The 24663-nt window shown below is 44.7% G+C and overlaps 1 protein-coding gene across 4 annotated transcripts in view; it reads right to left on the bottom strand.

Moving 5' to 3' along the window:
* LOC144763251 (uncharacterized) overlaps positions 1 to 24663 on the bottom strand; it is a 136278-nt gene that overhangs the window by 14189 nt on the left and 97426 nt on the right. For all 4 annotated transcript variants that reach the window (XM_078648686.1, XM_078648687.1, XM_078648688.1 and 1 more), the window contains 2 exons: positions 14685 to 14786; positions 284 to 379 (listed from right to left, as the gene is read on the bottom strand). In XM_078648686.1, coding sequence (XP_078504812.1) covers positions 284 to 379; positions 14685 to 14786 — 198 coding nt within the window. The remainder of the gene's footprint in view (positions 1 to 283; positions 380 to 14684; positions 14787 to 24663) is intronic.

The following is a 24663-nucleotide window of genomic DNA, read 5'->3' as shown; positions in this document are numbered from 1 at the left end:
CCATGGACAATTTGGATACGGAAGTGTAGTACCTGGATCACTTGAGCCTGGGGCTGACTGACAATAGATTTTGGGTCACAAAGGCGATATAATAGGAGCAATAGTGAGCATTTTCTGAACAACCTCTCACAAGAATACTCCTCTGCTTTGATTCTCTGGTTCAAATTTGATGCAACAATTAGATTTATTTCCTTTGGAAGACACACTCCTATTACGGACTGCAGAGACATCACACAAGTGTTCTGTATTCTACACTTGATTCAAGGGCTATCACCTCACTCACCAGTGTTTCCTTCTTCGTGTTCCACCTCTCTCTTGAAATGTGCTTGTTCTTTGTTGTTAAAATTTATTGAGTTCTTGTGTGTTAAAATTGGAACTTCTGTACCAGAGAGAAAATAAAACCAATATAGTTCAGACAATCTGTGTAATGCTTTTCACCACCAGACTCCCCAATTATCAGCCTGTGAACCCATATTATCAATGACAATACCATTAATAATGGGGATAATAGAAATAGAAAGGAAGCCTTCTTCAATCATGTTCTGCATGCGGAGGGAGAGACATGCAAACGAATGATGTTTGATTCTTAGCTATAAACTACACAACAAATTGGAAACATTCTTAGTAAGGATACAATTATGCCATGGTACGTATCTATTTTGCAGACAAGCATCATCTTATATTATAATCTTATTTCTCAAGGATATAGGAAAATATATCTGATATGGGAATGTGATAGTGTGAAAATGTTAATATTGAAAAATACAATGACCAAATGTATGGCCCTGAGACTAGGCCCAGATTCCTGTTCTAAAATAATGTACAACTTGCTTTATGACACTTTGTGAAATGTGTGAAATGTATAAAATGACGGCCAAAACCAATGTACTTTGAGACCGTCTTCGCCTGTTCTCCCGGCCGCTGCGTTTAATTAAACCAACTGTTCCTGTTTTGCCAAACGCCTCTTGTCTTTCATTTTTACAAGGTAAATTCACATTCGAGCAACAAAATGGAAATATATATTGGTGTTGACCAAATCAAAAACCACTTCAGATGAAAAAAATTGGGTAAGAGATGTGACATGAGAATTAGGTGGAAAAAATATGACACAGTCTGGATTTGTTGTCGGTGAATGTAAGGAAAGAAGAGCTTAAGACAATCCTGCAGACAGTGACTGAATATAGCCACTTGGCGAATTCTAAATATTTCCCATACACTTTTTTTTACCTTTTCAAAACAGGTGGAAAATGTGTGCAGAAAGGTGACCAGAAGAGCGAATGGGTAGAGTAATTACGGAACACACATTAGACCCCATTCCAGGCCCCCACTTACTGCCCATCTCATAATGAGGGCATGAAACATGTTGACCATTAATATAGACCCAAGCACAGCAGCGGCTCTATAGGTGACCACCCTTTTTCTTACATCAGAGTCAGGGACCATTATATCTTTGTGCCTGTTACATGTTTTAATCTCGACATAGACCATAGACATCATATTAAATACATCGACACATATAGTCTATAGTTGATTTTAACCCACTTTTTCTTGATCCACATATTCCAATCTTCTCAACCACTGACTGGATACTCACTTATTTGTCCAGTTTTTCCACCTGGCGATTTACAAAAGATCTCCAGTAAAGTGCCCAGTTGAGGGGCATGTTGGGGATTGCAGTATCAACCTGACACGGAGCAAGCCAGATGATAAATCATCTTGCCCTCAGGTGGGTGAGGGCAATTGTTCTTAAGAGCACATGCCCTCTCATAAGCTTTAAAGAGAGTTTCCTAGAGTTACGTACGGACCTGTATACTTTGTTGTATTTATATAGGAATTTGTAGAGTGTATACTGGATCGAAAATCTCCTCGTCCTCCTTTATTGTGAATTGCTGGATGAAAATATGCACATTATAATTAGGGTGTGTCACAAAATTTGTTCTCACTCTCTTCCTACACAATCTTGAACCACTAATGTAACTGAAAGTGTGCCGATATTTCAAATCTCCTGGGCCAGAGGTTGAGCTTAAAATTATCATGGTGTATACACAGGGTCCTCAAGGGAGGGCAACGACGTTGGGAGTTCTCTAAGCTCTTCCCCCAGGTTGAATTGTGTATCGAAGATTACATGGCTCTCTGTAAGAGTGAGCTTTGGCACCATGCCAGGGCAGTGCACATCCCTCTTTCTCGCCATCCCTGTCCCCTAAATTCTAGTGATTTGAGATGGAGGGAAAAAAGTATTAAAACAATCAGATTATATACCAATTTTGTTAAGAAATTGTTGTTAAATGTATTACTGTGAGATTCTTGCAGGGCACTGTGAGACTTCCTTACTTATAGTACAGTTGTATACACATATAAATGTGGCTAGGTGACAAGGTATTTTTTTACATAACCTTTGGATTTATTTAGTGCCTGCCTACTCCCTGGGTTAAAGTTTTTTTTTAAGAATGCAATTTTTATGATTGAAGAAAACATGCAGAATGTAACTCCACCTCCTTTCCGACTTTTACAAGAGGATCATAGGGGTCTCAATGAATTTCACAAACATAAGAAAAACTTAGATTTACTATATTGACCACATGCATCCACCATTTTAGAAAATGTGGGGAAGAACACGGAAGGTGAAGGAAAGATGATTGTGGAATAGTAGTTTGAGGAAGCTTGCAGCAACGTGTAAACTTGGCATGCTAACTGATGAGTGGATTAGGGATCAATTTCTACTATATTGTAACAGAGAGACAGTAAGAGAGGAACTATGGATGGAAGATGAACCACCATTATGTGAAGTATTACTAGTAGCAAAAGGAGTGGTACACATGATGAAATATGTGGATGAGATCAAACGCGATTATGTGTTACATTTGTGGGCCTCTAAATGGGTTTCCTGTAACAAGCAAATATGGGCCTCACTATTATTCAAAAACTCACAATCCCGGGACAACTTCCTCCTATTTCTCAATCCATTCACATTCCAAGTGAGAAACTTTATTTTATCTAACCTATTCATTTTCAAGGCACCCAGAGCACTTCCCAACTAACCTAGCGTATTCAACTTTGACTAGTATGAGGACACATTTTTCTATTTTTTCCCACTTGCTCCTAACATCCAGGGTGCCCCCCCCCCACACACATGATAAACCTCCCTTCCATCCCTAGGCGATAGAAACCGCCTATTCGGGCCCCCCTCCAGGGCAGCAGAGGCACCATACCCTATAGAATAAACAAAAAAAAAAAGAAGTAACTAATAATTGGTAAGTCTTAACCGCCCCTATATTTAAATGTGTTTTATAAGTACTTTTTTTTAACTTCAGGAGCATTTTCAAATCGCAATTTACTTTAACTACCCCTTTATTTGGGCCAGGAGGAGATCCACTTCTTCTGGGGAGCTAAAGTTATGATTTGTATTCTTCCACATTACTTTCAGTAATGTGGGAAATTTCATTTGAACGTGTGCCCCCAAACTCCTTAGCTCAGGTATTCTGGAGCCAAGCTCCCACTGCCTTTGCGCAGTTCTTTTCCCAAGATCAGAGCGGATTTGGTAATACCCAGAGTCGAAATGAAGCGCTGTCTCAGTCAAAGCTCTCCCCAGAATCAGCTCCTTGATGGCATAGGTTTGAAAGTTGACTAATATTTTCCTTGGAGCTTTTCTGTTGGGATACAACTTAAAAGGCTCTCTGTGTACTCTCTATATTTCTGACTCAAGGTCGATATCTTCTCTATCTTTCAACACTACCTCCCTAAGGAGTTTACAGACAAATGCCTTAATATCTCCCTTTTCTGGACCCCACCGGTATTTTAAGGATTCTCAAGTTCTTTCTTCTCGCATGCATCTCAAGTCTCTCCATGTCCGCCTGCAAAGATCTGTTTTGGGCTTTTAGGGACTCTAGGTCCTTTGTATTCCCCTGCACGACCCCTGAAAGAGACTTAACTTCCGATTCCAGAATCCCAGTTCACATGCCGATGTCATCGATCTTATACTCAAGGGCCTCACATTTCTCATGAATCCCTTTCTGATTTGCCTCCGAGATCTCAAATTTAGAGAGTAGGTCACCCCTTAAGGATTGAAGCATAAACTCAAGCTGCGATTGACTGCCGCCGGCCCTCTCCCCTCCAGGTACCTCAGTTGAATTGTCTTCATTCACTCCACTTCTTTCTACTGGAGCATAGCTACTAACCATAATAGGCATAGATGCTAATGGAACTTGTGTGAGTAAAGAAGCTGTAGCTGCGGCTGTAGCGGCGGCAGTAATAACAGTGGCGGGAGCAGTGACCAAAGCATAGGGCATATCACCTTAAGGGGGTTTAGATGATTTAACCATGGAATCAACACCAGCCCCTGTCTCAAGTTCAGAAGCCTTCATGAGAGGAGAAAAACGATTTTCGAGCGAAATTGGAGGGAGACTCTGCAGGGGGGCGAATGATTGTTCTTTAGAGATGACTGCCTGACCATTATCTTGAAATAGGATTTAAGTGAGGGGGTAGCTTTGAAGGCAGGACGGTTTGCTTTTGCTTTAGACACCCTTAATTTTTTTGTGTCGCCAGATTTGGGAGTTTTCCTTTTTCGTGGAGAGGTAGGAACCACTCCTCCTGTACTCAACTCTGCAACCACTTGGATTTCTTTGTTCTTAAGCTCTAACTGAGAGCGTAGCGGATATCTGTTCTTCACACGGAGAACCACCCCCCTAGAACCCCAGGCTGAAGCTGAGGCACACCCCCCCTGCCAGTTTTCTTGCTGTTGAAAAAAGGCTCACCCACTGCACTGCTGTCCCGGGGGCCACAGGCAGATACCAAACTGGGGGCAGCAAAATCGCAATCCATGTGCTGGCAATCCCTCCCTTCAGATAACCATCTTACCGGGTCACTATAGGAGCCAAGAGGATATCTTGCAGTGGTGCCACTCAGAATAGAGACCTCCCGCCTAATTGCCGCGTAGCCTCTCCCTTCCAAACCTCTGAGGCCCACAAATGTAACCAGGGGTTTTGTAAGCTTAGGTGGGTTCAGGATCTGCTCTGTTCTAATCAAACGGGTAGTACAAGGGGAGTTGCACTAATCATTAGAGGCAACGTGGGGATCAAGGTAGAACATTTCGACACAGATCAGTCAGGGAGATGGCTGGTGGCTACCTTGACAGTCGGTGGGTCTCCTTTAGTTTGTGTAGCCTATTATGGGCCAAATGAAGATAATGCGGGGGCCCTTTTAAAATTGGAGGCTAGATTACTAAATACATCTGCACCCATTATAATTTGGGTGATTTTAATTTGGTATTGGATAAGCAGTTAGATCGCACCTCTAAAGCGAAATATATTACTCCACCTAGAGGGTTTTCTGTGCTCAAAAATATAATTAAAGAATTTAATCTATTGGACATTTGGAGAGTTAAGAATGGGAGTTCATGGAACTTTTCTTTTTTCAGTAAGAAATACAAACACCATTCTAGAATTGATTATTTTTTGGTGGATCAGACTATGTTTTCTGAGGTTGAGTCGGCAGTGCATATCCCTGCAATATTATCAGATCATTCAGCTGTCAAGCTCATTCTTAATTTTAAACGTAAGGAGTGCCAGAGGAGGTGGACTCTTGATAGGACATTGTTACTGAATGAGGGGGTTAGGTCAGTGCTAGGGGTAAAATCCAATGAATATTTTAGGTATAATATAGGGTCCGCTATGGACCAGATAGTGTGGGAGGCTTTTAAAGCCTATCTGAGAGGACTTTTAAATTCCATAATGTTTAACAAAAGAAAATCCACGAAAAAGACGGTAGCCGATAGGCTTAATAACATTAAGGAAAGGAGGTTGAGCTACAGAGTGCCTCGTTGGCTTGTCAGAACCTAGTGCCACAGCTGGAAAGGGAGCTTGAGGGTCTTCAGGCCAACTTCCAGGCCAATTTAGACAGGATTCTGAAGGATAGATGGGACGCCAGCAAGTTACAACATTTCGCCTATGGCGAGAAATGTGTTTACCTTCTGGCTTGGAAGATAAAGGCAGACAGGGTTAGAAATCAGATAAAGAGCTTATGTCAAAGAGGGTCAGGAGCGCTCCTATACGATGACGACAAGATTTGGGAGGAGGCTAGGTCATTCATGTATAACCTGTATGAGAAAGATATGGAACCGGGACCAGAGAGAGCTAGGGAGTGGCTGAATTCAATAGATCTCCCCCAGCTGTCTGAAGTAGATAGGCTATTTTTGCATACTAGCATTACTGAGGGTGAGATTAGAGTACAACTTAAGAAAATGGCTAGGGGCAAAGCAGCTGGTCCTGACGGGCTTCCAATTGAGGTCTATTTTGCAATATTGGACAGGGTGGTGCCGGTTTTAAAAAACATGTTCAATAAAATATACATGCAGGGGGAAGATGCTCCCAGATCATGGTCTGAAGCGACAGTGACCTTAATCTTAAAACAGAATAAAGATCAGCAGAAAATTGAGTCCTATAGACCCATATCACTGCTGAACTCAGATCACAAGATCTTTGCAGGGATACTGACAACAAGGGTGGCGATAATTATTAAGGCCATTGTGCATCCAGACCAGAGGGGGTTCAGACCCGGGAGACAGCTTAATGAGCTCACCTTTCAAGTCATAGGGGCAGTGAATGTCGCGATGGATAAGAAGCTTCCACTCACGATAGTTGCAATAGATGACGCTAAGGCTTTTGATCAGGTGAATTGGCTCTATCTCTGGGAGACTTTACAAAGTTTTGGTTTTCCAAGTAATTTGGTGCAGGCAGTCAAATCCCTCTATTCTAACCCCCAAGCAAATGTCTTAGTCAATGGTGCTCTGACGGAATAGTTCGATATCACAAGAGGCACCAGCAGGGGTGTCCTCTTTCACTATTATTGTTTAATTTATACATCGAACCCCTAGTCTGCTGGCTCAGGGCGGATCCTCTCATCCAACCTTTTAGAATTGCAGAATTAGAGCTAAAGTTCGCTCTTTATGCGGATGATCTTCTCATGTATACTTCTAACCTCGCAGAAGCTATGCCTAGGTTGTTTGAGAAGGTTGAGAAATTCGGTAAAGTCTCTGGTTATAGAATCAACAAGGTTAAGACCGAAATAATGGAATGGAATCAAGCCAACGGAACACAGGGGGAAAAGTGTCAAATGAGATACCTTGGGATTCATCTATCCCAGAATCTGGCAGATATACCAAAGACCAGCTGGAAGAAGGTGTCTAAAGAGGTTGGTGGCCTATTAATGCTCTGGGCAAACCTCCCCTTGAATATCTACGGGAGGGTCAACCTCGTTAAAATGATAATCTTGCCCAAATTAAAGTTTTTGTATAATTCGATTCCATTATCCTTCAGCACAAAGGATATCGCTAAACTCCAAGGTAAAATCGGTTCTTTTATATGGGCCACTAAAACCCCCAGAATGGCCTGGAAAAAGCTCAGGAGAGTTCTAAATGTGGGCGGACTTGCTTTACCTGATTTACTCACTTATTGTCATACATTCCATTTTAAGAATTTTGGCCAATAAAACTGATTCTTCCTCTTTAGGTTTATTATTTCAGGCCATTCTACATGACGTTCCACTGGGATAAGAGTTTTTTCTTTATAAATTTGGGGATCCCAAGTTCTACAAGAAGATCCGACTTAAGATCATGGGAGCAGCACTAAACAACTGGATTTATATCAGAAGTGTTCTGAAAATTCCATACTATACAGTACAGGCCCCAATCTGGGATTCCCCTGGCACTACTGAATGCCTTCAGGATTAACTCTGTCAACCACTTAAGTTAGCTGGTATTAGATTTTGGGGAGACCTTCAGAAGGATTCGCAGCTGATTAGTTGGGAGTCAATTTCCAGTTTGACCTTCGGGACACGGACAAGATTCAAGTTTTACCAGCTATCTGCGTGGTGGGCAACGCAGTCTTGAGGCAATGAGGATGCAAGTCTGAAATTCGATTCAGTCTCTAGAACGTGTACCTGAAAACGAGAAGTCTCGTTTTGGTACTGGGCCCTTTTGGAAGCAGGGGAAGGGGTGGAACTGGAAGTCAGGAAACTCTGGGGTAGTGTTTTTGGAGATGACGATGAGGGAATGTGGAAACTCTGGTGTGACTCTTTTTCTATGTTGCAGGTAGTAGTGAAACCAGCTACACTTAGGAGGAATCATCTCTATACTGCCTACAGAGTTTATTGGACTCCTAGGGAACTATCTAAAGTGACTAGGAGGGTTTATAACTGCCCCAGGTGTAAGTATTCAGCAGCAGACGATCTTCATATGTTGGGACTACCCAAGAATCAAGCTCTTTTGGACTGAGGTATGTGGCTTTTTAGAAGATGTGCTGCTCCAGTAGGTGGAAGTTAGCCCTAGGTTAATTTATTTGTCTTCTGTTGGATTATTGTATGAATGCTCCAGCTTCTAAATTTCTGTTTTATGTCATAATCCTTGCTAGAAGGGAAATCTGCAGGGCACGGAAATCCAAAACCCCTCCCTCCTTTGCGGACTGTTTGAAGCATATTATTTTGACTAGTCAATCTGACATGGCCTGTGATGAAACAAGTATACGTAAGATCTGGGCGGCCCTAGTGGCCTGGAGGGAGAAATAAAGCTGGTCCTATGATTATGCTGGGGTACTGTGGGTCCTGTCCTCCCTAGTAACATACGGTCTTCCAGGCGTCGTGTACAGGAGCGGAACAAGGAAACAGTCTCATCTTGAGGGAGAACTACTTTCCTCTTTCCACAGGCATCACACAAGGGTTGAGACAGAATTGGCCTGTTTGGAATGTTCGGAGGGATCCTATCAAGAGCGTCCCTTAAGGCATGTATGAGGTCACTAAAAAAAAAAACAACAAAAAGAGATTATGTGAATGGAGTAGGGGTGAATTGTTTGAGTATGAACCAAAGTGAAAGTGTAACGGTTAAAGAAACAATATTTAAGGGGCTGTGATTCTCATGAGGGCTGATGGGACACATGGCTAACAAGAGAACGTTTCCAGATGTAAGAGAAATATGCAAAAATTGTGGGTGAAAAATACATTATATGAAGTGCTGCATGGGATTCATCCAATGGAAGAAACAGAGCTTGGAAACAAACAGCATCGTAATCCTTTGAATTAGATTACCAATGATAGCAGAAATGTCAAAATTATATTTGAATCCTTTTCACACCTGAGGGTGTTTTTGAACAAAATTCTAAAAGTAAACTTAAGCTACAAAGAATGGATTAGAGAAGTAGGTTATAGAGGACGGGTGATGAAAATGACACTGTATTTTCAAATTGCCTAAGCTTCACAATAGGGTAGTGCTAGAAAGCTTTAGGTTTCTATTAAAGGGGATAGCATTACGAGATAGCTCCTTCAGAAAACATTTAATATGTTTTAGGATACTAACATCCACTCACAAGCACATTGTGGAAGAAGGTCGTTTGGATTTTGAAAGATTTCATTTATATGTGTTTAAAGAGGAGTTATGATGTTTAAAAACATATGCACTCAAAATAAGATTGAAGAAAGGAATAGTACCCATTATATCTAAAGTGAGAAGATGACTGTGGTGAATAATTGGTGTGATTGTGTAAATCACGATTATCTGAATCTGCAGAGGCTGCGGAATGGATAACAACAATCTTGGTAGCCAAGAAATCCAGTGGAGAGATCTTTTTTTGGATTTGAGAGTACTTAACAAGGGCATTATGGTGGGTAAGAATCCACTTGCTGAATATTTCAGAAATGTCAGTGGTGACCAATGCCACATTTTTTACCACTTTGGACCTGGCCTCTGCATGCCTTCAGATGTTCATGCATGATGAGTCACATTCATAATGTAATGGGAGCTTACAGATCTGTGATAATACCCTTTAGGGTTGCATCTGCTGCATCAGCATGTCAATGGGCAATGAAGGGTAAAACTGCCTGAGATCATTACCAACTTTGCACTTTACTAAATGTTATCATTGCTTTTAATCTTTTTTATTTGTTATTGGTGTACTGTATCTAAATCTGATTTGCTGGATAATGTGAGGCTGGGCTGGGGTTGTCGATTGAACAGAGTGCATCCTATTTCTAGTAAGTTCCTTGTCGGCCATTCTGGCTAGGTCGTTATACAAGGTTAGGTATCGGTCTAGCGGCCACCGTACGCTGCCTCCTAAGCAGCCTATCAACCATAAAAAGGGGGCCGATGCGCATACGCTCTCCACTGTTACGGGTAAAACTGCCTGAGATCCTTGCCAGCTTTGCACTTTACTGAATTTTATTGCTGCTTTTAATCTTTTTAAATTCCCGGTGTACTGTATCTAAATCTGAATCGCTGGGGAAGGTAGAGCTGGATTGGGAGTATCGATCAGACAGAGCGCCTCCTATTTCTAGTACTTACCTTGCCAGCTGCACTGGCTAGGCCAATGTACAGGGCTAGGTAACAGGCTAGTGGTTGCCGTATGCTACCTCCTAAGCGCCCGATCAACCATAAAATGGGGCCGATGAACGGACGTGTCGCAGGTGTGCCAAAGGCAAATCCATTTGCTCCTCGATCCGCCTGGGGCCAGAAACTCTGCCCCTCCGGTGGGACAAAAGTTAACTTATTCGGCTTCTCAGCTGTTATCGCTTAGGCAGGTTTTGCACAGTGCCTGTTCCAATATCCTGGCGGAGGAAGCCGGCAGGTGCAACCACTGTGGGTTCTCTCTCAAACTTGCTGCTAACCCCGTTTACCGATCCTCGGGGGACAGTGTATGTACTACCAGCTGTAAAATGGTCAGTATCAACTGCGGTTCGCTGGTACGTCATTTTGTCAACATTTTAGACTTTATCTTAGATCAATTACCAGAGGTTCAGTTTCCCATGGAAACATGGTTAAACCAGTCAACACAGTCTGAGCCAGCATTAGCTCTACCGACTGGCTAATGTATTAAAAGATGTAACAGACCCTGTGGGCAGGGCGCCAGGGGAATTGCTATCATTCACAAGACTAATATTGGATGCAGTGTGGTCTGCAGTTACGTTAATAAGAATTTTACCTTTTCAGGTCTTTTGATCTTTAGCCGATTTAGACATTTTAGAGGAACACTAGAGGATTTCTTCAAGAGGGGTATGACTTTGGTGTATTTCCATGGCATAGGCACCACCGATGACACCAAAGAAAGATTAGCAAGCTTTAAAAAGGTGGGTGTGCCAAGCTCGTGAAGCTTTAAAATGTACTTGGTGTTAGATCTGGGGGTCTCTAATTGCCAGCGTGTTATATGCTCCAGAATCAGCCCTACGCTTGTTACACCCCCAAGCCCTGCGAGGGCGTCTCACCGATTATTTCCTTGGGCACCACCGTGACGAACAGAGCAGACTCGCACTAAGCCCCGGCCGGTCCCGGCAGCTCTCCGCCCGCTATCAGCGCTTCAGGGAGCGGCGGGGAGCTAGCTCAGCGCTCCGAGCTGGGACAACAGGCCAGGGGCAGGAATCACTCGCGCTGCTTCCTCGGCGAGGTCGGGTCACTCTCCCCCGGCTCCGGTGATCGCAACACGGCTCTCTGCGGCTGCTTCTGGGTTCCCGGTCCCGCAGACCAATCCTGTCGCGGCCTTCGCGACGAGCCTCCTCAGGCGCCCGGGAGTCAGCCAATGGCAGTGCGGCTCCCGGGACAGGCCTTTCCAGACACACGCACAATTGGCCAATGGGGACGCGGCCTCAGTGATGACGCGGCGGTGCTAGGCCAATCCTAGCGCGGCGATCACTGAGGGGGCTCGTTCTTCTGGGCCAATGGGAGCGCGGCGGCTTCGATCTTCGCTACCGCAGCTCCGATCAAGGACGGCAACTTTGGAGGGTGTTTCTGGCCCCGGGGGTGATTTGGCGGCAAGAGATTTTCGAGGCCACAGGTTGCGGCTGGACCGCTTTAAACCAGCAGATCGTCGGGGATGATTCTGTATGAAGGGAGGCACCACGGGCCTCCTCTCACCCCAGAATTTGTGCCGATGAGCACAACTATCGTCTCCCACAGCTGGCAAGCAGAAACACGCGTTGGGGCAAAACACCACACGATCTCCTCAGCAGTTTCAGTTGCAATGGAACCTTTTGACCCTGGGTTCCAGGACAGGAGGCCAGCTTTTCTCAGGCCCTTGGAGATTCAGTTAAAAGACACAGCACACAGCAAAGTCTCTGTAGTTCAAGCAAGCAGAGACACAGCACACAGCAAAGTCCCTCTTCTCCTCAGCTTCAGTTGGTCAGCAGAACAGGTCAGCCCTTAGAGCACACAGCAAGGCAATCTTCCTTTAGTTCTTCAGCAGTCCTTCTTCCAGCAAAGGTTCCTCTTGATTGTAGAATCTGATTTTCTGTTGTCAGGGGCCCTTCTCTTATACCCCTAAAAGTCTTTGAAGTCCTTTAAAGTCTTTGTGCAAGTGGGCCCTGAGCCCGGTCTAAACCAGTTCTGGGTGTTGCTGGAGCACTGGGGCTTTCCTGGCTTCCTTCTTTCTTTCAGTATCAGGGACAGAGGTGACAGTCGCCCAGCGGGAGGTGGAGCCAGCATTGTGGTCAGGCAGGCACAGCCCTATTCACTCCCAGGTGAATCTCCTCCCACTTCCCTGGCAGCAGATGCAGCCTTTCATCCACGGGCTGACTCATACAACCTCCTGGGGGCTCTGCAGCCCCTGTCACCCTCAAACCAGACAGTCAATCCACAAGCAGGCCCAGGCACACAGAAAGGTTAGACAAGAGAACAGCCACTTTCTAAAAGTACTATTCTCAAACACAGAATTTAAAAACAACCTTTACTAAAAGATGTGTTATTAAATTCTGAGTTCAGGGATATCAATCACTTATGTCCCATCTTGTTCCTATGGGAAGATAGGCTGGTATCCATTGGGACCAGCCTCCCCCATGTTAGTCTATGGAGCACGATAACCTTGCAGCAGTGAGCACACAAAATGGCTGCCGCTCACTACCAGAGCATGTGACCTGCACTAGTACATGCTCTACCTTACCCATACACTGCACCCTGCCCAGGGGGGTACCTTGAGCCTTCCATAGGGGTGACTGATGTGCACAGACGGGGAAGGGTTAGGCCCAGCCAGTGGGGACACTGGCCAGGCGGACATGGCAGTCCACTGACTGCACACAGGCACTGCGCTGGCAGGCCTGAGACACCATTTTAGGGCTACTCATGTGGGTGGCGCAAACTGCGCTGCAGGCCCACTAGTAGCATCTGTCATCACCAGCCCTGGCACACACAGTGCACTTTACTAGGGACTTCATGGTGATACAAATATGCCAATCAGGTATACCCAATCAATATGGCAATTTACATAGGGAGCACTTACACACTGATCAGCAGTGGCAGAGTGTCCAAAGCATCTAAACCAGCAAAAACGAAATCCAGCACAGCATCAAAAATACAGGAGGCAGAGGCAAAAAGATGGGGGAAAACCACGCCAAGGGTGTCGGGTCTAACACTTGGTTTAATCGGGTCATCAGGAAAGCCCTACTTAACTTGATTCATCATGGGCAATGAAAAAAACATTATCAAGCAGGGTTAGCTCTTTCAATTCTACACTTTGCGATGAGTCACCCATTGTACAGGGTGGACCTATCTTCTTAGGATCTGCTGCTTACTTGACCTTTTTTACAAAGCAGTCTACAAGTTTATCATAGTGGCTCCTGGAAGCCCCCACCAGCTCCAGACGGAGCTGCTGGTTTGATTAAGCTGTCCACGATGGAATATTTTTCTCTTGAAGTGTTACTGCAGTTTTTAATTTTATCTGTGAAAAAGCCGGCACAGGCCTTTTTAATCATTTTGTGATAGATTTTAATATAGCCTTATACCTATACCGACTAAAAGGCCTGCTCCCGCTTTAAAGGCCCAAACCGAAGGCAAGGGACTTTAACAAGGGACCGGGACTTTAATGGCCAGTATAACCCTGCTACGAAGGGCTATAAGGCTATTAGAACATTCTGCCACTAGAGGTCAGAATGTTCTAGCAAATAAAACAACGGCCTTTCGAAGCTCGAGGGGATTTAAATCCCCTCGAGCTCCGAGAGGCCTTTGTAAAACATTGGAATGCTGCTCTGCGGGCCTTTACCGGCCCGTTGAAGCATGGAGCACTCCATTGTCTACAATGAAGCGCCCAACATTCCAATGTTCTAATTGCCCTTATATGAAGTCTGTTTGCTAAGATATCGTAGGTTTTCCTCCCACTATTTTCAAGCACTTTGCAGTGCTTTTTTTCAGCAATCAATGTGTCATTAAAGCAAGTGGTAGAGGGTCTCATTTTCACCAAATCCTTCATTGGTAGAGTGTACTGCCACTGACTGACTGCACAAATTTCCTGAAAGCATGGCCCTCTGAAGTCCCAGACCTTAGAGATTGCAGACTTGGCCAAATTCAGTAATGGTCCACAAGTAACAATATCAACAACACCCCACTCAAGGATGCCAGATTATAAGAGTTCACCTTTTACCAGAAAGTTATTTCTACTTCCCACCACTATTGTATCTCACGGTTCTCAGCCCTGTTTCTTGTTCCTTTATATGGCACGCATTTACTTTCAAACTAGAGTTGCGCTCTTTATGTAATTCACACATACAGACCTACATACACTCTGAATGTAGAGACATTGGGTAGATTAATTGAGGTTATTCAGGATTTACATGCTGATAGCAGATAAGGTTGTTCTTGCAAACTCTTGGCTGTTTTGAGACTGAAACCTGTGCATCCTGAGATATTTGGCACTTAAATAGGAAAGGCATTTATGCTGTTTACTCACCTACTGGGCTACCAATGCCTTCAGTGTCTTGAAGGTACATGGAAAACGTTGTTTCCTCTTCTTTTATGGGAAATGATGCAGCTGGTGAAGTAACCTCATTTCCTGTTATAAATATATAGTGTTAATCAAAACAGAAGAGCATTCATTTTATGCTACAACACACCCTACTCGGTGTAGTGTGCTACTCATGTGCGAAAGTGCTTCTACACCCCACATGGGGTAGTAATGTCTACAAATATAATAGTATGGAGAAGTTGCTTATATATACCCAGTAAATCAATGTGTTTGTCTCAAGGCACATTTGAGCTGCCTGGTCCTCGCTGTCACACCGTTTTGGCTGATTATATTTTACAAAAAGTATCATATTCATCATGGATAAATTACTAATCAGGAGAGATATAATTAATCTGCATTTATTGGAGGATCTCATTGTGCAAATCTGTTAAATCGAATCTCTAAAAGATTCTATATGCAAGTATAAAAGTCCCAACCATGTATATTTCATCTATCACTGGCGTTTTTCATTTTCCTACGGTCCACCTGCATTTTCACCTTTCCTGAATAGTTTTTAGGGTCCCTGATCTCAGTGGAGCGATCAAGCATCAAATCTCAACCTCATTACTTTCCCCTACTGATCTGCCTACCCTGCAATGTTGAGGGATTAACCTTCTTCACCCCGTAGTACAACCACTTGCTAGTAGCAGTTAAGTACAATGGGGTAACCCAGTATCCCTCAGAACCTGTGCAGTCATGTAACAAAATACAATTGGTTCTGTCGGGTGCAAATTATTTCTTTAAGTAATTGGACTAGTCAAGAGTCTATTCATAGAACAACAAATTAATTATAAAGAATACAAACACAAACCATAGGGGTATTCTAAGAGCTATTATAAATTGCTTCATTCATAAATACCCTGGTCAAATTTGCAAGGCTGTCAAAAACCCATAGTGACAAGTAGCATGTGACAAGGTGACATTTAGTGCTCAGTGATGTAGTGATGGTGTAATATATACAAAGGTTATTGGGGGGGGGCAAAGGGGGAGATGGCCAGAGAAGCAAATATTTCAAGTAACTCTGAAGACTGAATGAATAAGTCTCATTGCAGAATCTTTCGACTGGTCGAAGGAATATATTGTCGACATTTCAACCCACGGGGTATGGTGAGCCGGTATGATTTGTATCTCAATCTTTAAGCGGAACGAAGCGCTGCAGCGGCAGGAAGCAACTGAATACCACGCAAACGAACTATTAAGAGAAGAAGAGTCCACTTTGAGATAGAAATCATACTGACTCACCACGTATTGAATCTAGTTCTACTGTATGAAGGAGACATCCGGCTCCTGCTAGGATACCAGCCCCATCATTGAAAGTGATATTCATGGTGCCATACCCCGTGAGCCCGCCTGGGCTTGCTTACGCTGTTAATTTCTTGTCCAAGTCCTGATGAAGACTCGCACTGACCCCCCAATAGTGCAGACCCTGGGTTGAAAAGTCGGCAATATATTCCATGGACCAGTCGAAAGATTCTGCGATGAGACTTATTCATTCGGTCCACAGAGTTACTTGAAATATTTGCTTCTCTGGCCATCGCCTCCTTTGTCCCCCCCCTCCCCCATCACCTTTGTATATATATATATATTACACCTCACTACATCCCTGAGCACCAAATGTCACCTTGTCACATGCTACTTGTCACTATGTGTTTTTGACAGCCTTGCAAATTTGACCAGGGTATTTATGAATTAAGCAATTTATAAAAGCTCTTAGAATACCCCATATGGTTTGTGTTTGTATTTATTATAATTAACTTGTCGTTCTATGAATAGACTCTTGACTAGTCCAATTACTTATAGAAATAATTCACACCCGACAGAACCAATTGTATTTTTTTTACACTTGCTAGTAGCAGCATTTGTAGTATTTTGCGGCAAAAATCTGCACTGAGGGTTCATGCCTACTGGCCTCCCCTACTATATATATATATATATATATATATATATATATATATATATATATATATATATATATATATATATATATATATATATATATATATATATATATATATATATATATATATATATATATATATATATATATATATATATATATATATATATATATATATATATATATATATATATATATATAAATATATTTTTTATAATTCGTTTTATTAAAACAAGGTATCAACAAAAGACACAGTACAGAAGAATCACATCACATTTAGCAGTACAGTACTAAAGGGGGGGGCGAAGAACAAAATTACATATTCATCAAAAAACTTCATGGGGATGAGGGAACATCAATAACAGAATCTCTAGGTGGTACACAAATCCCTCCTCTGTGCTCGTTCCACTGGCCCCTGATTAAAGCCCATTTCCAGGGACACCCCCTCGCCACAAACACTGTTTTTCCCCGAAACATGCTTCAGTCCATGTCCTTTTCCCATTCTCTAAGGGTGGGCGGTGTATCTGACCCCCACTTTTGGGCAATATTTCTTTTGGCGAACATACAGCCCAGTGTGACCGACTGTGTCTGCGCAGCCGTAAGATCAGTGGGTTCCCATATGTTAAGGAGACATCTACGCGCCTCCGGTTGCAAGGACACACCCGTGACTTTGTGTATAATGGTGTGTATCCCCCTCCAATACTGGGCTATGTCTCGACACTCCCAGATAATATGAGAGAATGTACCCAAGAGACCACATTTGCGTCTACACAGTCCCTCATCCGCCAACCCCATTTAAACCAATCGGGGGCCTGCGACATAGACCCTGTGTAGGATCTTCAACTGTACTAGTCGTAACCGCGCAGGAATAGCGACCACCTTCGGGGAAGAGACAGCTGCTTGCCAGTCCTCATCGTCTAATTCTATTCCGTCTCTTATCCACTTATCTCTCAAGTCCCTGAACAGGTCAGCTCTAGTGTTTATTAGTTTTTTATAAATCAGGGAAATTGTTTTTTCGGGGAGATGACCATCTAAAATTCTATCTTCAAGGGGTGATGCCTCCGGCAATTCTACTTCCACAGAGAGGGCCGTTTGTAACGAATGTTGAACTTAGGCATAGCGGAAAAACTCAGAACTGGATAACTCAAATTCCTCCCGCATTTCCTTGAACGATTTAATCCGCCCCTTACTCCATACGTCCTTAACAGTCGAGATTCCTATCAGCTCCCTTTTATCAAAGCCCTTTGTGTTCGACAGGTTACCTAGTCTTTCGGAATCAAAAGGGGGGGTAGCCAGCGTCAGCCTACCTCTCCACCCCAGAGAACTAGTGGCATCATGCCAGATCTTCACTGCATGTTTGGTTGGGCCTGTCAAATTCAGCTTCGTTGGCCTAGAGTACAGCGCTCTATTGTAACTGCCCCCTGGAAGAAGCCACCTATCCATCGCTTACCCGGGATCCGTAACGGGCCAGTATGTTGCATGGTTAATTGCAGCCAGTTGGGAAGACCAATAATACCGTTTGATATCCGGTAGGGCGATACCTCCGTCATACCATGGGAGTGTCAGCTTGGCTAACGCAATACGAGGTTTTACTTCCCACAAAAGACTACGCTGTAGTCCCTCTATCTCGCGAAAATAACTGGCGAGCACTGCATCCAGGTAATTTTGGAGAGCATAAAGGAAGCGGGGCAGAGCCATCATTTTAAAGAGGGCAGCTCGTCCCAACAAGGAGTTCGGAAGTTTCGGCCAATGAGCCGAATCACTCCTGAGCCTCTGCAATGGGGGTAGAAGATTTTCACTGTATCTAACTGCTGGGTCGAGTGTGACAAAGATACCCAAGTACTTAAATCCAGTCGTGGCAATCTGGATAGGGCAATTATTGGGGGGGAACTGGGATTTCCCCTATAAGAACATATAACAGAGATTTCTCCCAGTTAATGGAGAGACCGGAATTTTTACCAAAGGAGGCCAAGACGTCACACACCACCATGAGGGACTTCTGAGGAGAGGTCAGGTAGAGCAGGATATCATCCACATACAAGGAAATCCTGTCCTCCCACTCAGGAGACCACCGTATACCCTGGATCGATGGTTCCCAGCAAATCCAAGCCGCCAGGGGCTCCAGCGACAATTAAAAAAGAAGAGGGGAGAGGGGACAACCCTGTCGAGTGCCACGACTCAAACAAAACTGTGCAGAGACCCGACCATTAACCACTACCTGGGCGAGTTGCTCAGCGTATAATAAACGCACCCACCCGATAAAATCAGAACCGAATCCGAATTTGGCCAAGACCGCCAACAAATAGGACCATTTACTGGTATCAAAGGCCATGGTCGCGTCTAGAGAAGCGACCACAGCCGGTTCCTGTAAAGTATGCGCTCTTGCTATTACGCCATGCAATCTGCGTAGGTTCAGGGCCGTATTCCTATGGGGAATAAAACCTGATTGGTCCGGGCGAATAAGTCCACCGATCACTTTTACCAGCCTGTTTGTGAGAAGTTTAGCCAATATTTTAGGTTCAGTGTTTAATAAGGAAATAGGCTGATATGAGGCACATCTATTCTTCGGTTTGCCCTCCTTATGGATTACCACTACCGACGCCACCCTCTGATCTCTAGGCAAAATTCCTTTGTCACGGGCCTCTACAAACATATTCTTCAGGTGCTGACCCAACTTGTCCGGTCTGAGCTTATAAAGCTCGATCGGAAGCCCGTTGGGTTCCAACGCCTTACCCGAGTTCAAAGTACGGATGGCTTGGGCTATTTCATCCACTGTGAGTTCGCTATTTATAAAGTCACCATCCTCCTTGGACAAACAGGGGAGTCGTATATCTCGGAGCAGCAAACGGGAGTCCTCTTCAGGTCTATCTGAGACCGAGGAGTAGACCGTTTGAAAATATTCTGCAAAGATGCCAACAATACTCTGGGGGTCCTCCATCTGAAATAAGTTCTGGGACAATACGTCCGGTCCATCTCTTTTGTCCAGCCAAGCAATAAGCTTCCCTGCCTTATCCCCTAGATCATAAATCCTACCCTGTCGTTCCCTTCCAAGAGTCTTTGCCATATTAGTGACCAATGATTTATAATCATGCTGTTTAAGGCTCAGGATATGTAAGTTAGCCTGCGTCACCCCTTGCTCCAATTCCTCCTCCAGTCTACCAATCTCCATCTACGCTTCCGCAATTTCTTTATTTCGCTCCTTTGTGTTTCCGGCTATCAATGATAGTGCTTGACCCCTAATGACCGTTTTGAAGACCTCCCATAGAGAAACCGATGAGGACACCGATCCCTCATTGTTTGTAAAATAGTTATCTAGAGCCGTTTTGAGATCTTTTCGAGTTTTGGGATTTCGCATATACCAGGGGTTAACAGGGGCGACCCTACCAGCAGAATTTGGAGCGACACAGAACCGGATCCAAAGTGGGGAGTGATCGGAAATACCCCTAGCAAGGTGAACCGCCTCAGTTACACAAGATGCCTGAGCCGCCGGGACCAGACAATAGTCCAGACGGGAGAGGCTACCATGCGCACCCGAGTGGAATGTGTACTGCTTCTTTTCTGGGTGGTATAATCGCCAACTATCTACAAAACCCATGGCATCAAGGAAATCTGGCATCCACCTCTGGGCACGTCCCACCTCTCGGGGGGGGGGTGTCTGTCTATGAGCCCCGAGACCACAGCATTAAAATCTCCACCCAGGATCAGCAGCCCCTCCGGCAATTCCAACAACATCTTCCTTAGATCGAAAAATGAGGTAGACTGCAAACCCGGGAGGATGTAGGCTGATACAAGAGTAAGCACATTTCCCTCCCAGCGACCCGAGATCCCGACGTACCTCCCCCTGTCATCCACCCACATTGCGTCCACTACCAATGGGAGCGTCCTCCGAACCAGGATACCAACCCCCTAGAGCCCGACGTGAACCCCGCATGGGCAACCAAATTATAACAAATTCTATGCATTGCCATACAGGATTTTTTAACTAAGTGCGTTTCTTGCAGCATGATCACATCCGGTGCCTGACGTTTGAGATACTGAAGCACCACACTACGTTTTATTTTGTCCTCCAACCCATTCACATTCCAACTTAAAACCTTGAGTTCACTACCCCCCATCATCATAGGAAAAAGAAAAATGTTCCTCCTGTGCCGGCTGCATGCTAATCAAATACAATGCACTGATGCCATAAATTTTTTTTTTTTTAAATAATTTGCCAATAATGTGACATTCAATAAACAAATCACCAATATTGCGACAACGCTAATCTACAACTAACTAGAAGTAGAAAACAGAGGGAGGGCCACTCAGCCCGCCATGCCACCCCGCTCCCGGTTATATCCCCGCCACATCATTTCAAGTTAACATGAGGAGACACAATCACTGACGTGGCGCATCAAGAAAAAACGTTACTTATCCATGTCACTCCACAATCAAAGCTTATCACTATTTACGCTTAGCGACACCCTCTACACTGTATTATTTCTATTAAGTTTGCCCTTATTCAACCCTTTATCTAAGTTGCACTCAAAATATCTAACCAACCCGCCGCCACCTCAGGATGGTCAGAGAAATCAGGCCTTCTCATTACGTTTTACTCGGAGTCGAGCTGGAAACCTCATCACATATTTGAGGCCCACTGTCTCAATTTCTGCTTTACAAATAAGGAGTATGAACGCTGTCTCTGAGTCAGCTGGGTAAAATATTTTCATTGTTCCTCCGTTACATCTTGGCTATGGCCCTCCTTCTCAGTCACAGTCACATTGTCCAGCCAGTCCGCAGCCACCTCAGGATTATCAAAGAACCAAGTCTTCCCATTCAGTTCAACTCGGAGACAGGCCAGAAACATCATGGTGTATTTTAAACCTTTGTCCCTCAATGTCCTCTTCACCACTAGAAAGTTCTGACGCTGTTTCTGGACCATCTGGGTGAAGTCTGGGAAAAAGGAGAGAGACGCATTTTCATACTTCAAAGGAGGCCCATTCCTTGCCGCTTGGAGAATCGCGTCCCTATCCCGGAAATTGAGGATTCTCGCAATCATGGGACGTGGGGGCGCTCCCGGCCTCGGCCTTCCCCCCCGGGACTCTATGTGCTTGTTCAACTCTGAAGAAGTTACTAAGGCCTTTTGGCTTGAGATAGTTCAGGACCAGAGTTTCAATAAACAGATCCGGTGTTTGGCCTTCTGCTTTCTCAGGTACTCCAAGAATGCGAATATTATTACGTCTGACTATTCCTTCATATTCGTCCAGTTTGCGGTCAGCGAGAGCTCTCGAGGTCTTTAGGTCCCGCATCTCCTGTTGCAATTTACCAACATCATCAATTAGGCTCTTGGACTTTAGGTCAAGTGATTTCACCTTCTCGTTAGTTTTTGCAATTTCCACTCGGAGTAGTCCCATTTCAATTGTGACAGTGTCTAATTTGGTGTCCAGGGCTTCCATCTTCTGGCCCAACGCCATCTGCACCCCATTGATAGCCGCCATAAGATCCGTTAAAGTTGGTTCCGTAGAGGCAGTTACCATCTCCTCACCCACCGATGGCGTTTTCTTAGTGTCCCCGGGTCCCCTTAGGTAAGGTATATCTGTCCAATTTGTTCGATTGGATGGGTTTAGGGCCCCTAGAGGACCGTGGCAGGGACCCGTCAGATTTCGGCTTTGCCGCCATTATGTCTGTAGTCCTGCCCGGGTCAGATCAAAGTAAGCCTGGATAGGACGGTAGGGCAGCCAAAACCTCCGCCTCCCCAGAGCGCTCTCTACAATTACAACACAACTGCAGCCCTCCCAGTTGGTACTCAGCTCAGATCAAACCATCTGGTCCAGCACATTCACAAAATTCCGGACCGCTCTAATAAGGCAAACAGGGATGCAAAGGGTATAGTTCAACTTTAAATTACTCAACTCAGCGCCAGCATGAAGACTCCGCCACCAAGCACTACCATTGTTTCTCGCTGTGCATCCAATAAATTGTTTGATCGCCACAAGCGGCGTGAAGCAGGGCACGTTCACTCAGGAATTCCCTATGCAGACCTCCATTCGATCGGATAATGTGCCACTAATCTAGATGGCAAGTCAACGAGCTCACAGCAGGTACTTTGCAGATATTTTCCGGGTTCAGGCGCCGGCAGCGCTCGGAATACACAGAGGCTCCCTGCAGTCAGGCCAAGGGGAAACCAAGAATCAACAGCTCCTCAACGCTATCTGCAGCCCCCGCCGGCCCCCCTCCCGGAGCCCCTCCACCAGGCACCGATCACCAATAGTCCAGGGAGTCTCGAGGCAATGCCATTTATTTTAATATATAGACATGATTTGATCCACTAATATCGCAGCAATGAGCAGGTTGGACGTTCACCAGGCCCGGGGCCAGGTCCAATGAGCCCCGCTAGATTCAGAAAGCAACTATATTGCCGCCCGCCGCCTGCAATCAGCAATGGCCAAGGCGCCTCGGAGCTCCGCAGCCGTATTCAAGGAGCCGGGCGGAAAGCCAGAGTCGCCCGCACTCCTCTTCGCACACAGCTAGCGTGTCTGCAAGTGCGGCGGGGCATCGTAAAAGTTCCAGGGCATTAGTGTTTTTTTTGGGTCCGGACCGGTCTATTGTGGTCTACGGCCCCCGTTGTTGTTGAATTGGAGGGCGGTCAATCGAACCACTCGAGGTCCCGGCTTTTCACGCGACCAGGCCTCAAACTTCCGGACGTTCAACTTCGGACCAGAGCCACCGGGACGAACCGGGATACTGCTCAGAGGCGTTGCTTCGTCTCCCATCGCAGGGAGTATGATTTGAAGAGAGTATATATCACAGGATATGTGCCGGGGAGCGGAGATCGGTGGAGCGGAGTTTTTACGCGACCATCATGGTCGCCGGCGAGGCTCCTCCCTCTCCCCTACTATATTAAGTCCAGTGGTTTAAATCAAATCTAGCCAATAGTGTTTATTCATTTTAAATGTTTGTGGATCTTCACGAACATTAGGTGTATGGGTTTTGCAATAATAATAAACATCATAACAAGTACAGACTGAAGGATGATCACAGTAATATTGGTGCACGTTTCATTACGGTCACCCTTAGCGGATCATGATTATTATTTGCATTGGGCGGCTTTTGCAAGAAGGTAGGCTTGGGCATTCCATCTCACACTTCATCTCTCTCTTCCTTGTCACCAGGTCTTGTTTAAGTGAATATACAAGGTGTCATGCTAAAGCAGGGCCTTGAAACGTGGATATGGCTAGTGGATCATGGGCACAAGTCACATCAGTACATTCTGGGAGGAGAGGAATGTTTTCCAAGCTCAGACGCACCTGATGGTGAAAACTCAGTCCGAACTGGCTTGTTTAAATAACAAATTTGGGAAATGCTCTGCCGCTCATTGGCTATGGGTGCAGCCAAGCTGCCAACGGCTGGACAGATAAGGTGGAGATCCACTCCAGCTTGAGGAAAAAGTCAGACACAGAATAGATTTTGAGTACATTGCTGTTTTGCTTCTAAAATAATGAAGTGAGTGCTGCCAGTTTCTTGAGGCAAAAAACAAGTCTCAAGGCCCTGAGGAGCTCTGCTGGACACTGGGGCACATAGGTCGCAAAATGTCCACATTTTATCTGACTGACAACTAATAACCGCCAACCACGAAATACGCAGATATTCCTACCCTCTATATCTTGGGTACTCACAGGGGCCTCAAAGTATAGTCTGTGGTGTAACCAAGGGATGCACTGGTGCTAGCAGGGTGGCGGTAATGGGTCTGGATGATTCAGGGATTATACAAGGAGGACTAAATAAATGTTAAATAAACAGGAAAACATTTATTTTCAGGTTAACTAAAGTTAAGTGGTGCAGGACACCACTCTAGTTACCTCATTTAACCTGCAAATAAATACTTGCATGTTTATTTTATTTTCTTAGTAAATATTAGTGCTCAGCAAGTAAAGAGCAGCTCGTGCTGCTGTTTACCGGGAGGTAGCATGTAAAGGCCAGACTGTGAGTATCGCTGCTCTATATTAACCAACCAGAACTTTATGAAATTCTGTTTTCCCTTTGCCAAGT

The sequence above is a fragment of the Lissotriton helveticus genome, chromosome 6 (genome assembly GCF_964261635.1).
Source record: "Lissotriton helveticus chromosome 6, aLisHel1.1, whole genome shotgun sequence".
NCBI lineage: Eukaryota > Metazoa > Chordata > Amphibia > Caudata > Salamandridae > Lissotriton > Lissotriton helveticus.
This window is presented reverse-complemented; position numbering and strand designations above follow the sequence as displayed.